This window comes from Alosa sapidissima, chromosome 23 (assembly GCF_018492685.1).
Source record: "Alosa sapidissima isolate fAloSap1 chromosome 23, fAloSap1.pri, whole genome shotgun sequence".
Taxonomy (NCBI): domain Eukaryota; kingdom Metazoa; phylum Chordata; class Actinopteri; order Clupeiformes; family Clupeidae; genus Alosa; species Alosa sapidissima.
This window is the reverse complement of record NC_055979.1, coordinates 13,892,866-13,918,096: the sequence shown is the minus strand read 5'-3', so window position 1 is coordinate 13,918,096 and position 25,231 is coordinate 13,892,866. Positions and strand designations below refer to the sequence as shown.

Sequence of the window (25,231 nt, the reverse complement as noted above, 5' to 3'; positions counted from 1 at the left end):
GGATGAAAGGCCTCCTTCTCTCCACCTTTCCCTCTCTCCACCTCTCTGTCTTCTCTGTCATCTTCTCTTTCTCTCTCTCTCTCTCCCTTGCTCTCTCACTTTCCATCCATCCCTCCCTCTCTCCTCTCTTTTACACTCCTTTACGTCCCTCTCTCCATCCCTCCCTCTCTCCATCCCTCCCTCTCTCTCTCCCCCACTCTTTCTGTCTCTCACTGTTGCTCCATGTCTCTTTTTTACGCCCTCCGTCTCCCACTTTCTCTCTCTCCTCTCTTCCACTCTCTCTTTACATCTCTCTCTCTATCTCTGCCTCTCTCCACCCCTCTCTCTCTCTCTCTCCCTCTCAAGAGGGAACCCCCTGGGTTTCCTCGTTAGTTTGGGGCTGGAGCCGAATGGAAAGGAGAGCAGATGGAGTTCAGACGACACCGCCACCCTATTTATGAAGCGCAGCTTCTATTATTATTAGCCCACTGGGTGTCCGTGACCAGAGCCCGCCTATAGAGAGATCTGCTCAGGCTGCAGGCATAAACATGTCTGTGAGTAGGGCAAGAATTTCACTTTAACCTCATTGAATATCTTCAGCAGAAGCAGCAGAAGCAACCGCAGCAGCAACAGCAGGAGATGCAAAGAACCATCGGATTATTGATGAATAAAACCACATACAGTTGTACAGTATACTACATTCATTCTGTTTAACAGTTTTGAAAATTAGCCTGAAATTGGCCCATATGGTTAATGACACATACTTGTAATATTGTCACAGCTGGAGGTTGTATAGAACAGACTCAGGCATCACATTCAGTAACATCTGGTGACAAAAGCCTTTCATAAATACACGCAGGTGTGAGATTAGAGCAAAAACCCTATGAGTCAGCCTCCCATCTAACATCATACTATATATTGATCAAATATTTGAGGCTCTGCCCTTCAGTTTGGATGGGAAAGATTATTCCTGAAGTCTCTATCACAAGCTTAAATCACCTCAGACCATTACAAATACACACTTTCTTTTTCTTAAAAAAAAATGGTGGAATACCTCCATAGCTCTCAGCCTGTTGGTGAAACAGTACTCTTCATGGTGTGTTTGTGTGTGTGTGTGTGTGTGTGTGTGTGTGTGTGTGTGTGTGTGTGTGTGTGTGTGTGTGTGTGTCAGTAGGACCTTCAGAACATTATAGGGTCCCTCAACAGCAGGGGACAATTATACTAGCTCAACCATCAACCAGAATGATATGTATCATAAAGCACCCCATGCTGTGATTGTGTATATCATATACATCGTAGAGGCTCTTTCATCCAATCATAGCAGTCCACCAGAACTGTCACATATACAGTCCACCAGAACTGTCACATATATACAGGAAATGAGCCAACACTGATCTGGTGCCAATACATTACCATATATGCAGGACAAAATACAGTTTTCTGAGCTATTCACTGTCTTTAATTTAAGTATTTTTTATTTATCGTTGGTCCCTGCTTAATGACCCAACACAACTTCACCTCCTTTTTCTACAGACTGCTGTCGGTGCATTCCTTCTAAATTATATCAGAGTTATGTCCATACTTTGTTGCAATAGTGGCATATTTAGTGGTTATTTATCATTGCGCTTCTCAACTGTAGGGGGACCCCGAGAACAAATCTTGTTAAGGGTCCCTTTAAAAACACAAACTGTAACCTTATTATATATGTATCAGTTTTCCCACCACCACCACTGTTGCCATGGCACCCAAGCTTGAGCGTAGAGGTGACAGGGGTTACTTTTAGAGCTGGGAGACTTTCCGTGGCAGCCGTGCGAGTTTCGTCGGTTGTGGGTTTGCTCAGGCAAACAGCTGACAAGGCTCGGGCTGAGACGACTCGAAAGCGAGGGATTAAGGCATGGCAGGGTCGGACGCGCGACACGACATCGCACAACACATCTTGCGGCGGGGTGGGGTGGGGGGGGTGGATCTCCCTCCAGACTCTCGTCTGAGTTTGTTGTGATGGCTGTCATTCTCCCTCCCTCCTCCGCTGTGTTTAGTACATTAGACATTTCAACGAGGCTGCGCCACAGCCACGGGGAGCCAGAGAAGATCTCAAACTGCCATTTCCCTTCCTTTTATCTCCCTGCCACCAAGTCACAGTAAAACAGAGATGTGGGTATAAATGTATAAAAGTATGATGTATAAAATTCTTCCTTTGACAGTCCTTTGGGGCCGATAGGCAAATGATTGTTAATGTGATTTATGTGATGTAACCGTTGTGACATGATGTAAAATGGAGTGTGTAAAACTTAACGTCCTGTGTCACCAGTGTCTCACCACAATGGGTGAGGGGGAAACGTCAAACATACACACACACACACACACACACACACACACACACACACACACACACACACACACACACACACACACACATGTACACGCACACACACTGATTCAGTCATTTGACAAGGAGCTCACTCACAACTATGCATCAGTTTGTTTAAGTAAATTATCACTGCCGTCATGATTTACTCATGTGCTGGATATGCATCCGTGTTGAGCATTACCTGACATAAAAGTTTAATTTAAGGATGCCTCTGGCCCATTGATCCAAGATGGATGGAGGCATGAGTGCCCTGAACAGTTCCAGGGTGTCAGGGTGAGGATGTCATGGCAACGGGCCATCAGTCCTAATTTGATGTGGCCTATTCCCTCTCGTAGATGATCTTACATCTGCTGGTGTGAGCCCACCTGCCCTTGAGCTACACTAATGAGCCATTAGAGAAAGAGAGAAAGAGAGAGAGAGAGAGAGAGAGAGAGAGAGAGAGAGACAAAGTGTGTGTGTGTGTGTGTGTGTGAGAGAGAGAGACGCAATTAGAGTCACCGAGCCCATCAGCAGGGGATAACACTGAGCAGACAGAGAGGCTCTTTGGCCTGATGTATCTACCTATTTCCTATGCATTTGACAGGATCAGTGATACATACAAATTTAGCATGTATGGGAGAAGCAGCAACCTCATGGTCCAAGAAACAGTCAATCAGAAAGTTGCGTGTCCATAACAGATCAGATTCAATGTTACTCCTTGAATGTTTTTGAATGTTACTCCTTGCTTTTGTGAGTCCCTTTGGATAAATGCGTCGGCTAAATTAATAAATGTAAATGTCACCTGGATTCAAGGCTCAAGAGTTTACTTAACCTCATGTACATTACCTTGGGGTGTTTTTAGGATGCAGGAAAGTTAAAACACACACACACACACACACAAACACACAGTGTGTGAATGTCTCCTGTACTCTAGGGATCCAATGAGAGGAAACTGAGTCGTGGATATGCTCGAGGTTTCTTCATATATCTCCAATTCTAGGGAGTTTTTTTCTCGCCCCTGTTACTCATGGGCTTTCTCTGAATGTTTTAACACTCTGTAAAGCGCCATGAGATGTGTGATGTTTTGGCGCTCTATAAGTGAAATTAAATTGAAATTGAAATGGCACACTCAGGAGTTCATATACTGTAGTTCATTGGGTACTAGGGCTTCAGTAGATCGGTTGAAAACCTCTTTGTCTGCACATTGATGTTTGCTGCCTGAGGTTAGCCGATGGATAGATTCTAAAAAAAGCAAAACACTTGCAGTTATGAAAAAGGTGAGTAAAGGTTGACAAAGCTTTATCTAAAAACTGATCTTAAGGAATCTTAAATTAAGATAATTTGTTTAATCTGTTTTAAGGAAAAGATGAGTTGTCACAGTGATGAGGATCATAAATCAAGATAGACTAGAATGTGGCGTGTATGTACGCGCACACACACACGCGCACGCACGCACGCACGCACGCGCTCACACACACACACATAGACACACACACACACACACACACACACACACACACACACACACACACACACACACACACACACACACACACACACAGACAGACAGACACACACACACACACACACACACACACACACACACACACACTGCAGTACTGCTCTACGACTGCCTTACCAACCCTCTTATCAGCAACCCAATCCGCGGGTTCCAGAAACTGCAGGGGGCTGCGAGTACAGATGTGTCAGAAAAGATTCCACTCCTGAGCCTCTCCTGCTGCCAGCACCGCAGCCTCCCTAATAGACAACAGCCTCCACTCTCAGGTTTCCTCTGATGGACATGTTGCTTGGTTACGATGGCGTTGTGTTTTTCTCTGTGTTGTTGTGAGTGTTAAATTGTGTGTGTGTGTGTGCGTGTGTGTGTGTCTGTGTGTGTGTGTGTGTGTGTGTGTGTGTGTGTGTGTGTTTGTTTGTGTATATGCATATATGTGTGTGCTTATGTATGCCCTATGTGTGTGTGTGTGTGTGTGTTTGTTTATATGTATGTGTGTGTGCTTGTGTGAGTATTTGTCCCTCTCCCTCTTTCTGCATGTGTGTGTGTGTGTGTGTGTGTGTGTGTTGTGCATATGTGTGTGTGTGAGTGTGTTGGTAACCTCACACACTCATTAGATGACTGGATGTATCTGCAGTGTGGTCACATCACTTGCATTATCCTCCATTAGCTTCTCCTCCTGCTCTGCAGGAGGCTAGCTGAGACAGCAGAAGCCTTGCACTGGTGATGGGACAGGCACTCCTCTCTCCTCATCACACACACACACACACACACACACACACACACACACACACACACACACACACAACATACACACACTTTTTTCCCCTTTCCCTTTCTGTCTTTCTCTCGTGCATCACAGTTAAATAACAAATGCTTGCAACTAGAGCCGTATAGATATAAGTTTGAACACCCATTGTTGCAACTCACTCTCTATTGAGGTTTTTCACATACGTCACAATGTCACATCACTATTTGTTTAATACTGGACTGGTAGGCAGAGTGGTAAGTGTAAGGCCAGACATTTTGAACCAAAGCCAAATGGCCACCCCAAAAGAACATTCCTCACCACACAGGGGTGCCAGGGGTACCTAATTAACATACAGTCAATTTCTCCAAAAAGAGAAACTGGTTTGATTTTTACTTCTGAAATCTCTGTAAATGTATGCTGTGAATATGACAACTTCATGTTTGGTCCTGAATTAATACTTGTAATGTGGGCATCAGTCTAAGAACTACACTGTAGTCTGTATGTGAATCTCACATCACACCAACCGTTCCCAGAACGTCTTTTAAAGGTTTATTTTTGTGTGATCTTCAGGGAACTTTTAGTAAACATTCCAAAAACGTTGTGTGTTTGCTGGGTTATTGTTTGGACCAGGACTCCCTGGAGACACTGTGTCTCAATGGGACCTTCCTGGTAAAATAAAGGTTTAAAAAAAAAAAAAAATGCTGTGTTAACTTTCAGAGAGAAGACATCTATGTCTCCTACCTGGCCAAATTTCACAACTTCTAAGAAAGTTTATCGTCTTTGTGTAAACCGATTTTTGAACATAGAAAATAGAAAAAAACTTAGGCTACAACTTTGCCAGTTCTCCCATACGGATCAACCCCAAATCAGGGCAATGTTAGCGAAATAACAATCCCGTGACAAGCTATCAAATATTGAACAATGGAATAATGTTTCATCATCCCGTTTATTGATGTCTGACATTGACATGTTGTTGAAATAAAGATAGATGTAGCCTACCGAAAGGCAACTGCACTGCAAACAACGACGTTCAATGTGTTTAATGTTCAATGTTGTCTACCAGGTGGCGGTAAACAAAGCGCCACAGAACCTAATATGTCATATGAAAAACCTTAATAAAAGTTAAGTTATGTTAACCTTAATTAAAGCTCCTTAACATTATGGACAACACCTCACATCCAATGAATGAACTACTGGTCAAACCACAGAGTGTTTTCAGCTGGAGGTTGCTCCAACTTCGCTGTAGCAAGGAGCGTTATAGAAAATCATTCCTGCCCACTGCCATAGCTATTTACAACAACTCCCCTTTGTGCCGTGAGAGAAAATCTTATGCTGAGAGTCAATGCAGTTTACAACCTCTTTAACAGAGACTATATCCAATTGTATTTATTTTTTAACTTGTATGTATGTTTATGTGTGATATATGTTTATATTATTTATTGCTGCTGTAACACCATAATTTCCCTTTGGGGATGAATAAAGTAATCTATCTATCTATCTATCTATCTATCTATCTATCTATCTATCTCTATCTATCTCTATCTAATAGGGCTCTGCATGCAACCAAATGAGAGAATTCTAGAAAAAAGGGCCTACTCTTTATGATGTCTTTCACCTTGGCAACGGTAGAATTAAGAATACCGGTAGGATTCTACTTTGCAAAATTCTATCTCATTGTCTGGTCCAATGTTTCATTCACTGCCAAGACTGCGAAAGAGTAAGATGTCTTCTGATATTGTAATGGATGAAATGATGGATCTTCACAATCACCAGTCACCCATCAATTTGAAGATGTCCAATCAAAAGAATCACAAACCTCGGCCCTACAGTCGCCCGTCGACTAAAGGTTCATCTTCAGCATCTGCTGACCTAAACACCTTGAGGAAAGAGAGGGCACGGGTGCTTTTGTCACTGATACCCTCTGACAAGAGGAAGAAAATCGGCCTCGAACTGAGACCAACTCAAATAGCGCAAAAACCGAACACTGAGAAGTGTAGACCAACAGGTCAGTCAGACATATTCCCATATATATTTTGGAATGTTGCCAAAAATGACACCTATCGGTCCGTATGGTGGAGCGCTGATGGAACTGCTGTGGTTATCCATGAGATGATGTTCATTGCTGAAATCCTTGAAAGAGATATATTCAACACAAAGAGCATCAAAAACTTCTATCGCCAGCTTAACCTGTATGGATTTACCAGGCCTGGATTTAACTTAGAAAACCATGGAAATCCCAGCATGGACATTACTGCCAAAGAGGTCATGGTATGTATCACCACTTTAGCACAACGTTGAGTTAAACAGAATTACTAGATTCTGCTTAGTCATTAAGCAAATTAAAATTCATGGAAAGTAAGTTGGTAGAACTTGAGTGCTCACTAACTCCGTCTTTCACCTGCCACCCACCTCCCTTTTCCCCCACCCTACAGGTGTTTGCCCATCCTTACTTCCAGAGGGAGTGTGATCACCTCCTGGCCCAGCTGAAGCAGGGCGTAGGGACCAAAGCTACTGAAATATCCCCAGTTGCTGATCCGGAACGTTTTAAAGCTTCTGGATATGGTTGCAAGCTGCGTGATGAAATGCCCAGCTCAACCTCCCGCAGACCCGCGATCCAATCACCCTGCCCCATGAGCGGTCTGAAACCACCTTGCCGGCTGGCCGCTGAGCAGGTTGGCTTGGCTTCACAGAAGACCTCTACGTTGAAGGATCAGCTCAAAGCCCTTCTCTGTGAGAACAATGTGGCCCAGCACCAGCAGCTGGTTCTGACCCCTGATATGACCCAATATCACCCCAGCCTTGGCCTGTCTCTTATGCTGGCCGATTTGGAGAGCAAGAGAAGGGCCTTGATTGGCTTCCTTCAGAAGCATAGAGCCAGCTCAGCAGCTCAATTGACTTGAGCACCTGGCCCAATAATAACTCCCCATTCCTTCAGTAAACCTACAAAGGTAGACTAAATTATATTCAGCTACATTTTACTACTCATTTCGCAAATAAATTTTAACACCACAAAAAATAAGCCTCTTCTTTCATTCTCTTGCTCAAAAAGCATAACACATTAGTGAAATGTTCTATATGTAGACAATCATGTCACAGGTGAAAGAAATCTAAGATATAAACAAGTCTAATAAGCTACATAGTTCTAAAATTTGAAAAGGCTATGCAACATAACATTACTCGTATGCAATAGGCTTGATCTCGGAAATTGGTCTTGCCAGATACTTTAGTTGATCTTGACCAAGTCCAGTGGGCTTAAAAATATTTCATTTTTTCTAAATAATCTCCTTCAAAAGAAATTAATTGACTAACTGACCTTATTCAGAAAAAAATATTTACATTTACATTTATTCATTTAGCTGATGCCTTTGTCCAAAGCAACTTACAAAAATAGGGAACAATCAAGATACAGTGTGAATAGTACACAATAGTGTAACAATAAGTATTACCCTGTAATAAGAGTAGAATAACTGTTATGGATCAAGAAAAGTCAACGGATGCAGAAGGAGGGATCAGGATAGAGAAGGTAATGGTAAGTTAACTGTGTTGTGTTATCCTGTGATCCCGTTGTCCATCATACTCGGGTGTTTGGCTCAAGGTCATGGTGCAAAGGACCCTAGAGTGAAATTACTCTGAACCAACCCTTTAAGTAATGACAATCCCATGACTATCTGTGATCTGATCTGTTTGAGGGTTTGTTCTTTATCAGGTTTGTGTGTGTGTTTGTGCAAGTGTGTGTGTGTGTGAGAGAGAGTGTGTGTGTGTGTGTGTGTGTGTCTGAGTTTGAGCTACTCTCTGTTCTGCCTCAAGGGTTGCAAAACCAAATGGCTATGTCTGTACACACAGAGAGATAGAGAGACAGAGAGTGAGGAAGAGAGAGAGAGAGTGATAATGTGTGAGAGGGAGGAAGAGAGAGAGGGAGGGAGGCAAACAAACAAACAAAAACATACAAGGGCTCAACCTTTAGAGGCAGCCCTCATGTGATCTCTTTTGACAGAGGCGATGGCTTCTGGGGAGAAAAAAACATATTTATGGACCACACCACGGTCCATTCGTTACACTTCAGAACACAGAGCAGATTGTCTCTCTTCTCAACAGGCCTAAGAAAGACGTGATCCCCCTCCCTCCCCTCACACATTCCTTGCGTGTCCCACCAAACTTGGCAAAGTGGCGAACTACTGTCATGGCCACGAGTTCCCTGTGATTCCACGTCAGACTTAATTTGTGGCAGGCAATTGTAGTAAAACCACTCGTAGCCACTCGTAGTAAAACACTCACTCATGTGGCTAATCCATAAATTTAAGAAAACTCAGATTCCTGTGGGGAAACATTGTGTCGCGTGTCTCGGAGGCACACAGAACTTCTTCACCCCCACTAGAGAATTTGTTTAATTGATAGATTTCCTCTTGTCCTATAAATGGAGATAAAAGGCAACCCCTTCGGGTTATGGTTCGGCTCACAACCGATGCCTTTGTCTGACAGAGAGTCTCTCTAATCTGGAGGTGGAGGGGCTTGTGTGTGAGAGGAGAAAGCAGCATCAGAAGGACTTCTGCTGCATTCCGAACAACTCAGAAGTTGGTGATTGGACATTGATTACAACTTTATAACTAGATGTACCGCATAGTGGTACACAATATGACCGCCGCTCAGTCGTGTATATCCTTTCCGCGAACATAAATCACACTAATCAATTTGTCTCCATCTTCTACTCCATCCCCCACTCTTGAAACTTTTGTGTTGTTTGGCATGCCTGTGTGTGTGTGGCGGGCCGCACAGAAAGTAGCCTACTGGCGCTGCAAAGGTGAATAGATTTGTAGCAGAGGCCAAAAAAATTGTAGCATTGTTATAAAACCTTTAAAATCTCTAAACAATCACAAGTAGGGCAGTTCATCACAGTTCATCCATTGCAACTGGACTGATGAAAGGTCATGTACACCTGTAGGCTACATTGTATTTGGGGAAAGCAGAAGGTATCAGTTTTACTTTTATTTATTTATTTATTTATTTATTTATTTATTAATAAACAAAACAATCCCTGTCATTTCCATGCAGTTTTCAACAGCTATCAAGAAGAGAGGTCATGCCATGGATTTTTGTGAATGTTTCTTCTTCTACATACAGTATGCACAATTTTAGTCATCTTTAGTTCATATGATATTCAACTTTATTGTCAATGCACAAATTAAATACCAATAGTCTAAAACAAAATGCAGTTTTACATCTAACCAGTGGTACAAATAACTGACATGTCCAAAAGGGCCTTCTTGAAATGCGTCGCTAGACTGTTCACATTTTAACGGCCCAATTTGAGAGCTGCGTCCGTTATTGTTCGTGGGGAAAATACTGATTTCCACATTGCAACTACTGAATCCATGGTCAGGGATCACCAGCAATGTCCTCACGGACCACAAGTGGGCCACGGACCACTGGTTGAAAACACCTGGCTTACAGTATCAAGCGGACTTAAAGGGACACCAGGCAAGCCTGATGCTTTTTCTCTATGAAACTCCCCCACGCTCGGTCTGAAGCTCTTTTCCTTTTCTTTACATCTTCCATCAAGTGTTTTCGCTGCTTCTTCGTCGGCTCTGCCATTATACACACGTTTGCAACAATTACTAGCGTTTCGTTAGCCTGCCTCTGTGCTGTGGATGCAGGATGTAAACTGATCCTGCTTCGGTTGGCGGGTACGATACACTGAACTTGCAAGCGGGATATTCTTCCTACAGGCAGTAGCCTAGGGGAAGACGAGAGAGTCTTCATTCGCCCTGTAATGAGTCATTTAACCATTATGACTTACGAAGATGAGTAATTAACACGAAAACGTTGCCTGGTGTCCCTTTAAGCTGCCACTTCTAAATGGGATCCACTGTACAGTAGCTGAAGGTCTGTGGCTAAAAAAGCCATAATGAAAGTGTTATCATTGTTTGGATACATCCCACACACACGTGCTTTTTAATTGCATAGACTACCACTACCAAGCTGGAATCAAAGCACCTCGATTCACCTCTCACACCCTAAACAAGCACTTCAAACAAACAAACAAGCGTCTCAGTCTCACACATGTATAGCCATAGGCAAAACTGTATCAGATGTAACGTTAGTAAATCATCCATCGCAGAGAATGATTTTTGTAGCACGTGCAACAAGTACAGACCTGCCCTGGATATATCTCTCAAAGTGCACTCTAAAACATTTGGTTTAAATGGAGATGTAGCCTAGACCATCACCGGTGCGTTAATAAATCTACATTGTGACGAGTTGACACAATGATTCACTTTGACGAATTTATGTAGTCTGGTCAATTAAGTTGTCTCAGCCCTAGTTACTTTACTTTGAGCCATGCTCTTCCTTAACGTTACTTGAAACACCTTTGAAAATAGAGGATTGTTTGGGAATGAACGTTAGCTCAGATGCTTGTTGAGACTTTTTGTGGTCTTAATGCAACATTTTACAAAGCACTGACAGGGCCACCAAGGACTGTGAGCGAATAAACAGCAGAAAAACCTATTTAGCAAGCAGAAATGTCCCAGCCTGTTTAAGATGCTTCATAGACAGGTTATCGTTCAGGTAGGCCTATATTTTCCATTAGAAAACCATCACGTTAGCGAACGCGTTGTGGCTAACTCAATTAGCTCCTGTAGGCTATTGTCAGAAAAGAAGATGACAGTCGAAAGATACAATTACAGCGCTGATATCAATTTGCTTGGTAACCGCATTTATGGTTTTCTATAAATACACTGGTCAATAATCAAATTGGCCTCCATCACTCAACCAATGCTAACGGTAGGCCTAACATTATTTTACCTAGGTCATAGGCTATTGATACAACTTGTATAAGATTAACATACCTGCAGTTAAATTCATCCTCGGTGCCACGGTTCAGGTAGTTATTTAGGAAAAACTTTTTTGGGTTTCGGGGGGGGGGGGGGGGGCCCAGTGCGGGGAGGGAGTGGCCCCCGGGGACCAAACGAAATTTTTCCGTAAAAGTCTAGGGGGGGGAGCTACATACCCACCAAATTTCATGTGCCCCGGTGTTTCGGTGTCCCGGGTATCGTTGACCAAAAATTCAGGAAGTAGATGAGTGAAAAAAAAAAAAAACTTTGACAATCCCTATATGACCGCTTCGCTAGCTTCGCTAGCGGCGGTCATAAATATAAAAAGCCAGAATTTTGCTAAGGTAAATAAGCACAGTAAATCAGAATCTGAATCAGAATCACGAGTATGAATAGAATGAAGGGCAGTGTGTGTGTGTGTGTGTGTGGGGGGGGGGGGGGGCGGCTGGGGATGTGTGCCTCCTTGTTGTCCCTGTCAAGGTTGCCAAGTCGTGGACACCTCAACAGGCACAGGCATGATGCAATATACAGTTGAGGGTGGGAATAGTGCAATATCAGTATAGACTGAGGTTTAAAATTAAATATAAATATAGTGCAAGGCAGTTCAGTGCAATGATAATGTATTAATAACATTATTGTAACCGTAAGGTTGAAGTACACATGACAAATAAAAAAAAATAAAGACAAAAGAGAGATCATTGTGTTTGGCAACAAACTGAGGAGAATTAAAAGACTCCTGGGCTATACAAACCAAAGTCTGAAGTCTTGGCATGCTGATAACACTCTCTGTCACCGGCCATATAAAAGCATATTCGTTTTCATGCGCTAGAACTGAACATGCACTTCATACTTACTGCATTTTACTTTTAATTTGATTATCTTAATTGTAACTAGATGTACCGCATAGTGGTACAAAATATGACCGCCGCTCAGTCCTGTACATCCATTCTGCGAACATTAATCATATAAATTAATTTGTCTCCATCTTCTACTCCATCCCCCACTCTTGAAACTTTTGTGTATGCTTGTTTGGAATGTGTGTTTGCGGGCCGCACACAAAGTAGCCTACTGGCGCTGCAAAGGTGAATAGATTTGTAGCACTTGCCAAAAAATGTGTAGCATTGTTATAAAACCTTTAAAATATCTAAACAATCACAAGTAGGGCAGTTCATCACAGTCCATCCATTGCAACTGGACTGATGAAAGGTACACCTGTAGGCTACATTGTATTTGGGAAAAGCAGAAGGTAGCAGCATAATGTATTTATTATTTATTTATTATTAAACAAAACAATCCCTGTCAGTTCCATGCAGTTTTCAACAGCTATCAAGAAGAGAGGTCATGTCATGGATTTTTGTGAATGTTTCTTCTTCTACATATGCATAAGTTTAGTCATCTAGTTCAGTGTTTCTCAAACTTTTTCAGACGAAGGACCACTTAACCAATAAAAAACAAACAGATGGACCACCTAGCTAAAAAAAAAAAAAGATTAGACCAGACCTACTTCAACAGTATATTAGCCTACACAATAGGCCTACTCACTGAACCACCTTGCTTATTGTCTTTGCACTTTGCTTATTGTGTCAGAGGATTCATATGATTTAAACTGGCATATCTTACATAGACAGTGTTACAGAACTGTTTGGATTTACATTCAAGTTGGTTCAATATTGTAAACAAGTCATCTATATTATATTTTACCACGTCTGCTCGCGGACCACTTTGGATAGCTTGCGGACCACCAGTGGTCCCCGGACCACACTTTGAGAAACACTGATCTAGTTCATATGATATTCAGCTTTATTGTCAATGCACATTGCACAAATTAAATACCAGTAGTCTAAAACAAAATGCCGTTTTACCCAGTGGTGCAAATAACTGACATGTCCAAAAGGGCCTTCATGAAATGCGTTGCTAGACTGTTCATACACATTTTAACGGGCCAAGTTGAAGAGCTACTGTCCGTTATTATTAGTGCAAATAATATGCTGATTCAAGTTCCCTTGCATTTTGCAACTATGAGGTCCATGGTTAGTCAGACCAAGCTCAAGCTCAAGCCCCCCCCCTGACGTGTTCGCCCCCGGTTTCAGAGCAATTCTAAATGCAAAAATGCATAGAGGGAGTTATGACAAAACCGTGACTGTTAACAAACTATAAGCTATATAAGGTAGGCCCTATGCTAGGCCAATTACACAACATAAATTGTCACTAGGCTATGCTGGCGACCCAAATAAAATCTCCTTTGGGAACCAATGGCTTACAGTATCAAGCGAACTTAAGCTGCCACCTCTTGGCGAAAAGTTAATAGTTTTGCATATCAGTATTAATACATTTCACGCAGCTGTGTGAATCACGGAAAGCGACACTTCTAAATGGAACCCAACCCACTGTACAGTAGCTCAAGGTCTATGGCTAAAGCAGCCATAAGCGTTATCATTGTTTGGATACTTCACACACACGTGTTTTTTAATTGCATAGACTACTACTACCAAGCTGGAATCAAAGCACATCGACTCCCCTCTCACACCCTAAACACGCAATAGCCATAGGCAAAACTGTAACGTTGGTCCTAAATCATCCATCGCAAAGAATGATTTTTGTAGCATGTGCAACAAATTTGTGTAGGTACAGCCCTGTCCTGGATACATCTCTCAATGTGCGCTCTAAAACATTTGGTTTAAATGGAGATGTAGATCACGGGTACGTTAATAAATCTACATTGCTGCGAGTTGACACAAATTATTCACTTTGACGAATTTATGTAGTTTCAGTCCTAGTTACTTTACTTTGAGCCATGCTCTTCCTTACTTGAATCACCTTTGAAAATAGAGGATTGAAGTAGCCTATATGGGTGTTTGGGAATGAACGTTGACTCAGATGCTTAAATAAACATTTCAAAACCGCACTCAGAACAACCAAAAAACAACCAAAGACAACCAAACGGGAACGTTGTGTGAAGGTACTGTGCAACCACAGGAGAACGTTTTAGTTGGTTGGTTCCCTTAATGTTTAGGGAACGTTAGAACCCTTGAACGTTCCCTAACCGTTACTTTTTGGTTTGGTTCGAACTAACCTTTAGGGAACCATACACTAACGTTCCCTTAACGTTTTGTGTTAGTGGGGTAGGATGCATCATCAGGTTATCTTTCAGGTAGCCTATGTTTTCCATTAGAAAACCATCACGTAGCGAACGTGTTGTGGCTAACTCACTTAGCTCCTGTTAGTAGCTTAGGTTATGGTTATAAGCAAATGAGATGACAGTTGAAAGATGCAATTAGTGCTGTTATCAATTTTCTTGGTAGCCTATAACCGCATTTATGGTTTTCTACAAATACATCAATAATCAAATTGGCCTCTATCACTCAACCATTGCTAACAGTAACATTATTTACCTACTCTAGGCTATTGATATAATTTAAGATTAACGTAGCCTACCTGCAGTAAAAACCAAGCATGTCCGATAAACATTCGCAAATTTATTTTGGCTTCAAGAAGAAATGGGAATTACATGTCATGCAGAAATCATCCTACCATTATTAGACGTTCTCAGCGGTAAACTACAGTCTTGTCCTTGTAGGAAGCGTAGTGTCTTTCCAATAGCCTGGCGGGCCATCCTATATCATTGAAATGTATAGTCTGGCATCGAACCATTCACCTCGCTTAATCCAAGGGGCGGGCAGAGAATTGTCTTTCAAACGGCCTAGGCATGCAATAGGCCAGCGCTACGACCATATCCGTATCCGGTCGGCAAAACGACAAATACATCCTTCTTCGAAAGGAATGACTTAAGTGCATTGTGTTGCTCAACTTTCAAAGAAAAGCACAAGTCCAACTTCTCCAAAGTTGACGCCAACGCCGATTCAAACAACCGCTCTTCGTTCGCCATAGCCACCTTCCTTGTTGTTCACCGTTGTAGGACTGTCATTATCCTGTTAAGCCCGCCTTAAGACTCTCTAACAAAATAGAGCGCTGTGATTGAATAACATCCACGGTGTTAGCCAATAGAAATCCCTATGGTTTGATACTAGACGTACAGGCTGAGCAAATTAATTTGCCGCCGCTAGGGTGCGTTTAGATTTCTAGGCTCTTTCCAACCCACTTTAGATTAACTTACAACAAAATTACGTCTCACTGCAACGATGCGCCATCTGGTGGACAAACGACTACGTGACGCCAATACTGGAAATGCAGCCAAATTATTATGATGAATATTTGGTTTTCCTTTAAAGGTGCCATGTGTAAGAATTGAGGTAAAAATATCCAAAAAATGAGCTACACGCATCAAAAGTATGAGAAGAAATGTCAAGGGCGATGATGTCATTAAAAAAATGGCAAGGTATAGTGCTGCAGAGATATCAACCAGAATTAGCATGCTAAATTACTAGCCACAGCCCGACAGGTGTCATAATACCAGCTTCAACCATGGGAGGCGGTATGCGGGCAACATAACCGCCAGCCAAACTGCAATACACGTTTCTCGGTTGTTACTCTAGGGTAGACCAACTCACTTTCTGGAGGTATACTGCCTCCATCTTTTATGGAATGTGGAGTATGAATTGATTTTTTGGCGGATATTACACATGGCACCTTTAATCCTACTGAATTTGTATTTATGTATCGGCCGTTGTAATTGCCGATACTGATGGTATGTGCGTACCTGTGTGTGTGTGTGTGTGCGTGTGTATATGTGTGCACCACCATCTACAGGCCAATGAGTGTACAGTCACTAAATGTACACATAACTTAATTTTTTTAGACCCCCCCATGGATGAAATTCTACGAAACTTGGCATACCCCCAAAGAATGTCAGGTTAATCATACACATAAAATTTGGTGCAGTTCTGAACATCTTAACTGAAGAGAGGGGCGATTAAAGCAGAATGATATTGCATTTTCATTTTTTACCGGGGGGGGTGCAAATCACAAATGAGTGATTATGGGCTAGGTTGATGTGGGCCCTTGAGACCAACATACCATAAAAATGTCTTCATCCTCGGTGCCACGGTTCATGTAGTTATTTAGGAAAAATTGCATTTTTGGGGTTTCGGGGGGCCCAGCACGGTGGGAGAGTGGCCCCCGGGGACCAAACGAAATTTTTCCGTAAAAGTCTAGTGGGGCTACATACCCACCAAATTTCATGTGCCCCGGTGTTTCGGTGTCCCGGGTATCGTTGAACAAAAAATTCAGGAAGTAGACCGGGGTACACGAAACTTGGTGGGCATGTAACCCCACATGGAAAGCATGGAACCATCGTTTTTTATTTTGATCTGTAGCCCCCCCGCTGGACTGGACCTCCGAAAGGAGGGTAGGGCAGACACAGTTTTCTGTGAATATCTTGAGAACCGTGGGGCCTAGGATGACCAATTTTTTGCGTATGTTTGCCTCCAGGGGTCATGTAAACCCATTCCATATGCACACATGTGCATAAACAGATACACACGCACACACATACATTCACAGTAATCCTACGTATGACACATACTCACACAGTAGACATATATACGCATGCATGCACATGCACACACACAGGCACATAAACAGGCAAACACACAAGCACATGCACACACACACACCCACCCACCCACCCACACATAAACATAAACATGTACACGCACACATGCACACAATTCAAGAATTTCTCAGAATTATGAACAGGCAAGATGGGGGTGGGGTTGTATAAAATGTATTTTACATGTGAAATCTATGAACTAATCATGTTTTTGTACTTGTTGTCTAGCAGATACCAGTGAGAATTGAGTGTGCATAATGGAATTCAGTGAGACAGTTAGAATCATATATGCCTTTCAGCGTGACTTATTTTTGTGGAAAACATGTGCTGGACTGGGCGGTGGTCATATTTTGTACCGCTCTGCGGTACATCTAGTTCTGTATATATCTGTTAATATGTCTTTATTGCTTTACCCTCACATTTGCTTTTCATTTGCCTTGAGATGTTTCTTTTGCTTTTATGTATGTAAATCACTTCAAGTTCCATCTGTACTGTATATTAAATGTGCTATAATCTTCATCTCTCACTCTCTCTCTCTCTCTCTCTCTATGTCCAGTGTTTCCCCTACATTGTATTTAACAGCGGCGCAGCGCCGTCGCTGGATTTTCAGCGCCGCTGCAACATAATATCACGAGATTCACTTAACACACTGTAAAAGCACAACGGCCAACGTCATCTCGAAATTGTTTTCTGAAAGTCTTGAGTAAGTTAAGTGCATCAAATCCGCACTTAGCCTCTCATTATTCAGGACATATATGCGGCATGATGTGTCAGGTGATTACAAGCCCAAAGACAAGTCTGCAGCCCATATGGCTAGCCTACGTTCTGAACACGGTTACATTGTTTAGCTATCCGACTGATGGGGTCTTGCTCCGCCACAGTGTAGCCTATGGTGTCATCGTTCACTTGTAGGTTACACAATAAATAGCCTACTTATAGGCCTGGTGACAATAAAAAATGATATTAGTTATATTTCATCACGAAGCTGTTTGTATGCCGTGAATTCGCTTGTAGCCTATGCCATATGTTAAGCTTGAGCAATTCCTCTGATCCAAAGCCTGCTTTGACACATTGACACTAATGTGAAACATGCATCCTCCTCTCCTAGCCTACATCAAATAAAAGAAACCAATTCATGATTACCGAAATGAATTTAACATGGGGGGAAAAAAGTTTGTTGCGATTTAGCCTACTGTTGTGCTGCGGTTCTTTTTGCTGATTGGATTTACGTCCGGTGTCGTCAACTCTGAGAACTCTTGCTCCGGTTGACAATTTTATCCAGAGAGCTGATTTCCCAAAGATGAGCCTCCATCAACATTCAACGACAAATTATTAAAACCTAAGTAATGCAATAGAGTAAACCAATGTGCTACAAGGTGTATGGTCTTAACGTTAATTGTAGCCTAGAATTGTAACGTTAGCGTAGGGCTACATGTAATGTTTGCATGGGAAAGCTAGGCGAACACAGTCTAGGCCTGTTTAAACTTTCTGATAGTTAAAGGAAATATGAGCATATGTTGGCATATACGTATAGCCTAAATTCTGTCCACTTAGCTATAATAGGCTATCACAAACAGACCTTTTCTACGTTTGCGGCATTAGACATAGGAGCCTACATTCTCTTATCAGAAAGACGTGTTCTCATAACTTCAGCGTTCTCTTGACGGTGAGACGAACGGTCGCACTTCAATCAAGTAGCCTAGGTCCTTTTCGAGTTAATTGTGAGTGAGTTGTATGGTAACTGTGGGAGTGATGTAGAAGAAAAGTGAGTATTTACTTTTTTATACGTGGGTTTGTTGTTTTGGGACTGAGAAATAGACTACAAGGAGAGCATCTGGCTACGTGCATGCGTGTCAGCATTAATGGCCCCCCAACAATTCAATTCAATTACCAAAGAGCCTTAGAGATGTTCTTTGAAAAGCCCAGAAAAATTAAGTGCTCGCAGATTGGGTGTGGCCTTTGCCATTAAGACAAATTTAAATAAATTGTAAATAATCTTTTTCTGGGTTGTGCCATTTCATTTTTCTTCTATCATTTTTAACCAATAATGTAAAAGAAAGCTGAAAATGTCCACAAAAGAAACACGAAGGTATGATATAAAAAAAATAAATTAAAAAAAATGCGCAACAACCCCCCCAAGTAATAGCACCGCTGCTGGAAAAATTTCTAGGGGAAACACTGATGTCTGTCTGTCTATCTCTCTTTCTCTTTCTCCCATTGTGTCAGTCACACACACACACACACACACACACACACACACACACAGGCAATAAAAATACAATTTGTTGACCCCATGTTCAACACATCCACTCTGGCTTGTAATTAAACTCTTCAGTAAGCCGATTGAGGGGAGCCCCACTGAAACATTAGCCTTCCCATAATTGAATTCACACTATCATTAGTGCCTCACTTAATAAGTGGGCCTAGCAATGAGGTATAGGCTTCAGGGATCACAGACACTGTGTGTGTGTGTGTGTGTGTGTGTGTGTGTGTGAGTGACAGGATTGTCTTCACCTCTCCCTGCCATTCATCTAATGCTATGTCTGCAACAGTGACACAAAACAAAGCAAACAAAACAAGGATGAGGCGCACACACACACACACACACACACAGTAGAGGATGCATTAAGAGCAACAATAGGTAGCCAGGTAGAGTCAGACACACATTTACAAACACATTCTCATACAAGTATACACACACATACTCAAACAAGCGCATAAAGTGACACACCTAAGCTTTCACTGACACAAACAACTTCTTACTGCCCACTTCACATATTCACACATACTGTAGTCTGTTCTTTATGAGAGAAAGCATAGCCTTCATAAGACACAATAGGCATTTATTTTACAAATGGTGAAATGTGTGTTGTAAGGAACAGTGTACTATACATGCATACAAACCATATCTTTGACAGCACTACTGCCATAATAGTATTACAATCTGTGTAAACATTTTCACAAGACATATTTAGTAGCTGTATTAATGAAAGAAAATGTCTTTCAGAAGCTGCATTTTCGCCCCCGATCAGTATGATGTCAGTCTGACATACCAGAAATATACTAAGTCACTGAGGTCAACTGTCATTTCTTGATGTCATTGCAACCAACAGAGTGTCAGAGTATAATGTAATATCACCCTTCCTCAAAAAAGTGACTCGACATGGTGTCAAGTTGACTGTAGAACTGAAAAGGCTGCCTGTAATAGCAGCAGCATTATCATTGTTCATCTTAGTTGTTACTATGGACCCTTTCATCAATAAAAACAAAAACAATGCTTGAACGTTCTATTTGGGCCCCAATCTACTTCCTCTGCATTAAGATAACATATGGAATGTTAAAAAGGAAGCCTTGTGGGGCCAACTATGATGCTGATAATGGAACTCTCTTGAAAGGGTCCATATGGTTAGTTGTACTATATGCTAGTTGTGTTGACAATCATAATGCACAATAAAGTAGCACATGCATATGTTTACTGCTTTTACAATGCCCTGAGCAAAATGAAAGTGTTTGTGCTATAATAGGCATACTGTTCTGATACATGCCACCATAACCAGATGCTCCCCTACAAGCTCTGGGGTCTCACCTGGGCCACTGTGGTAAAGGCAATTCTACATATTTCAGCCTGATCCATTGCATAGATTGCTACTGGCTGGGATTAACTGTGGTGCATGGGGCAGCATCCCAGCCATATTGTGAAATAAGTATCCACTGGAACCTGGATTTGATTCTGACCGGAGGTAACTTGCCAACACCTCCCCCATCTCCCCAATATACCTTTTCAATTACTACTTTTAATTCTTTAAAAGTTGAGCTGGCTCTTGAGCACAATAATTTCATTACTTATAATTCCTTTTATGAGTACATGACAATAAACTACTTGAACTTGAGAACTTGAACATCTCATTCCCTTCCTGACAGTATTCACTGTCCTGTGAAATAAAAGCACACAGCAACAGTAACAAACTACCTACGTTTATAAAATTGTCACTCATGCAATGTCTCCCACATATTTACAGAAGAACTATTGTATTTCTTTAAAAAAAAAAAAGAGGAGAAGTGTGGAAAGGTGCAGTAAATTCAATCTACTTCACTTCCTTCATTTTATGGTCAAGATTCCGACATAATCTCCATGGTTACATAATGCTTCCCCTTACAGTAACACCCTTATCTGATGCGGAACCTGTGGGTCTGAGCCACATAAGGTCTGGGTTTGACCTGGAATTCGCAGCTCTTTGGGTATTCACCACATTGCGGTGGCATAAGCACTAAAGAAATGAGTTTCTGAGAAGAGATTACATCCCCCCCCCACCTCGTGTATACTATTCCATGCTGTGTTTTGCTGTGTTATGGGTGGAGATAGGAGATGGTGGTTTAATGGTATTAAAGGGTTCTGCAGTCGTGCATGCAATCAGAAAGACACCAAAAGGGGGGGGGGGGGGGGGGGGTTTGCTCTGTGGCTTTCCTCCCACACTGCAGCACATCCCTTAGTGTTAAAAAATGTATGTGTGTATAAATGTATATGTGCATACTGTATGTGGCTGATCCTGTGTGTGTGTGTGTGTGTGTGTGTGTGTGTGTGTGTGTGTGTGTGTATCTGTGGCTGTTTCTGTCAACCTCCCTGTGGACACCCATCCCACATCCTGACTTTGCCTGTTTTTTTCCCTCTTCTTCTTCATTTCTTTCCAGAAAAGTACAGTGCATCAGTTTTTGTAAGGACTTCCATCTGTCATTAGAACTCCATGGGAAGCTCGTGAGGCTCTGTCTTCGGCGGTGGTGGAACGCCGTGGCAAAGGTTTCATTTCAAATCTGCTGCTGTAGCATCAATCAAAGAGAATGACTCGCTCAAGAGGGCTACTGCCCAGGAGAGCCGAATGCTCCATTTCTGACATCTGCTTGAGGTTCCATTCTTTCTTTTGGGGTGAGATATAAAAACGTATTATGATAACTTATTGCAATAAAAAATAGGTTTAAATGTCAATTACCAGAGATGGCAAATGTCGTACTATTGATAATTGGGGTCATGGCCCACCACTCTCATCTCACCAATCGGTTGCAATGTTTCATTGCTATATTTTACTATTCCCTCCCTGTGCTGCTAGCCCATGTATAATTTATACTCCAGATAAAACTATCAAAAATGTACTCTCTCTCTCTCTCTCTCTCTCTCTCTCTCTCTCTCTCTCTCTCTCTCTCTCTCTCTCTCTTTCTCTTTCTCTCTCTCTCTATTTATTTGTCTACAACACACACACATACACACACACACACACACACACACACAGTGATTACTACTACAACCAAAGATCCACTTTAACCCTCTCTGCTACTACTATAACATTAATTTGTACCACATGGTTACTACTACTACGGGCACCTTGTCATTATGAGCACTTTGCTCTAATAGTATTCATCAGGAGCATCCTACGTATGCACCAGCTGCACCAGGCTATATAGAGTCCCAGCGGCTCCATGGGCGCTAAAGCTCACAGGAACAGGATACACAGTCATTTTCTCCACATGAATACAAGCATTATTCTGACCTAGTGACATGCTGTCATTTGTCAATTGAACGGAATCAGAATAGAATGAACAGAGTTGGCATACTTCATTGAATCTCTCTCTCTCTCTCTCTCTCTATATATATATATATCCCTCTCTCACCCTCAACACTTTTTTTTCTGTTGGACTGTGAGATGCGGATGACTTTTTACCTAATAACTTAACATCTTAACTTAATTATAACGGAATGCCCTCAGAATGTGTCCAGATTAGGCTAGCACACTAACTACTTAGATGTTTTACCTAGGTCTTAAGTGAAGTCACACAGCTCTGGCATATTCACCATGGCATGCAAAGTAACATAAAGTTATATAACGTTTATGAGTTAGATATTACCTCAAATTATGGGTCTTGTAAAAGAGACTTACTTCTTGAATAGGTACTAATTTGAGACGCTATAATTAAATGTCTGTGTATGTGTCTGTGAATAGCCATGTGACCATCCATCTGGTTAGAATGCTTTCTCTCTCTGTCCGTGTGTGTGTGTGTGTGTGTGTGTGTGTGTGTGTGTGTGTGTGTGTGTGTGTGTGTGTGTGCGCATCATGTGTTTCTACACTGGAAACACCTGAGCGTCTCAGACAAGCAGGCAGATGTCACGGGGTGGGGGGAAAGACACATAATCTGATTGCACACACACCCACACACACACCTCAATTTCTGCAGAAGCAGGCAGATGCGGGATGAGCTGCCTGGATGCCCACCCAGCAACTCGACAGCTCTACCTGCCATTGCCAGTTTATGCTTTACACTCACTGTGTGTGTGTGTGTGTGTATGTGTGTGTGTGTGTGTGTGTGTGTCTGAGAGTGTCCAATAACCCAACAGATCTTCCTGGTTCTAATGAATGAAGTAGTGTGTGTGTGTCCGTGTGTGTGTGTGTGTGTGTGAGGCATGATGGCCCTCATGAAAGAGTCCGTTCACCTTCAACGCTTCCCCAGCTGTCCTCATCACATGTAGATCACCCCACTCTCATTTACTCCATCACACACACACACACGCGCACACACACACACACACACACACACACACACACACACACACACACACACACACATATACACATGCATTTATATATATATATTAAAAATGAGATTTTATGTCAATAGGATTTACCTGATTAAATAAAGAATTGTATAAATATATATATATATAAACACACACATACCATCCCATCCTCATTACATGTAGCTGTCCTGCTAGGAAGTGGAAAGAGAAGAGCACCGCCAGGGAGTAGGACACTCATAGTTTTTCAGAGTTGCGGTCTGGCGGTTAGTTTTAAATTGATGCGTTGTGACAGTGATTGTCGGCCGCGGTGAGCTGCATACCAAACCACCGTTTGACCTTCAGACTGAGCCGATGTCTTTTTGTTTTGGGGGGGGGGGTTGTGTGTGCAGAGAGCTAAAGAAGTGGTCAGGAACGCATCTCAACGCCCCGCCGAGGCTCCAGTGGAAGGAAGAAAGCTTGGAGACGAGAGGAGAAATTAAATTTGCGAGCTAATAAAGAACTCTGGGAAAAATTTCATCATTTCGTTCCGCTCAACTTGGTCTTTGGGGCATGACAGCTGGGCACCACAGGGCAGAGGTTGACTGACCGCCTCTTGGGCCTTTGGTCTCCTGGCTGAAGCCATGTACACACGTGGCTGGGTATTTAAAAAAAAAACTGAGATTTCTTAATCACTGAAAACGGATATTTTTAAAAGTGTTTTAAGAGTGTGGAAAGGGTTTTTGGATTGTGACTTTAAAATATATGTATAATATGGCCATCTGTTTGATTGATCAGTTCTTGACAGCCTTCTAAGGCTGTTTTAGCGTATCCGTGTGGATGGAATTATTTTGCATTGCGAAGGAGCCTGACTAGGGCATATGCAACTCACCTTTACCTCTCCTCCTGAACTCCCCACTGTGTGTGTATGTCTTCATCGTCAGAGATGTGTCTACTCCTCCTCCTCCTCCTCCTCTTCCTCTATAGTTTGGTCTCAAATCTCCCTCTCTGCCTCTCACATTCACTCAAATTCACTCACGTGAAACACACTTCTCTACTTTAGACACAGACATCTCACCAAATGTCTCTTCATTGCTTTTTCAAATGAAGCCGACAGGTGTGAAGACGGCTCAGTAAACACACCAGTCAAGAGTAAGCACTGTAAAAGGCAACGGGTGTACCTGTCTTCAAAAGAAGTGTTACAGTTTTTTTCAATCGCTAACAAGCGCTTACCCATACTTCAACACAGACTCACACCTACAATACACAATTGGCCAAATGGATAATTTTCTTCTCAAAGACACATTTTGTTAAATATATACTAACACATCTTTCTCTGCACACACTAACTTTATCAAAACACTGGAAATCTGACTCAAAATTAAGTTATTCTGTCAAAGAAGAACACTTGTTTTCACTTCACAGGGTACATGCAGTCAATCAAAGTACACCAGAATATTGTACAGAATAATACTGGCTATTGTTGACATTACAAAAACTGCATAGACTTTTATGTTTCAGTTGTACAGGTATTTGTATGCAAAACATGCAATCCACCGTTTTTACACTACAGTACATTTCTTGGTTGGAAACTGTATGTCCACATGTAATGTTGATATTCAAAAGCATTCCATTAAAAAGCAAATCAGTTTTTTCCCTTTACTGTTTACTACAGGAGGTACAGTAGAAATACTGTTTACAGTACACTGTAAAAAATGATCGATGCAAAAAGTTGTACAAATGAGGAAATACATGTTGGCTCAA

The 25,231-nt window shown here is 42.0% G+C and overlaps 1 protein-coding gene across 1 annotated transcript; it reads left to right on the top strand.

Annotated features, from left to right (window-relative positions):
- Nucleotides 1-6,269: 6,269 nt before the first annotated feature.
- On the top strand, nt 6,270-7,603 carry LOC121698697. The gene is made up of 2 exons (XM_042081002.1): nt 6,270-6,858; nt 7,023-7,603. Exons 1-2 carry the CDS (start codon nt 6,277-6,279, stop codon nt 7,488-7,490), a joined length of 1,050 nt encoding a protein of 349 aa, XP_041936936.1. The 5' UTR covers nt 6,270-6,276; the 3' UTR covers nt 7,491-7,603.
- The last annotated feature ends 17,628 nt before the right edge of the window (nt 7,604-25,231 follow it).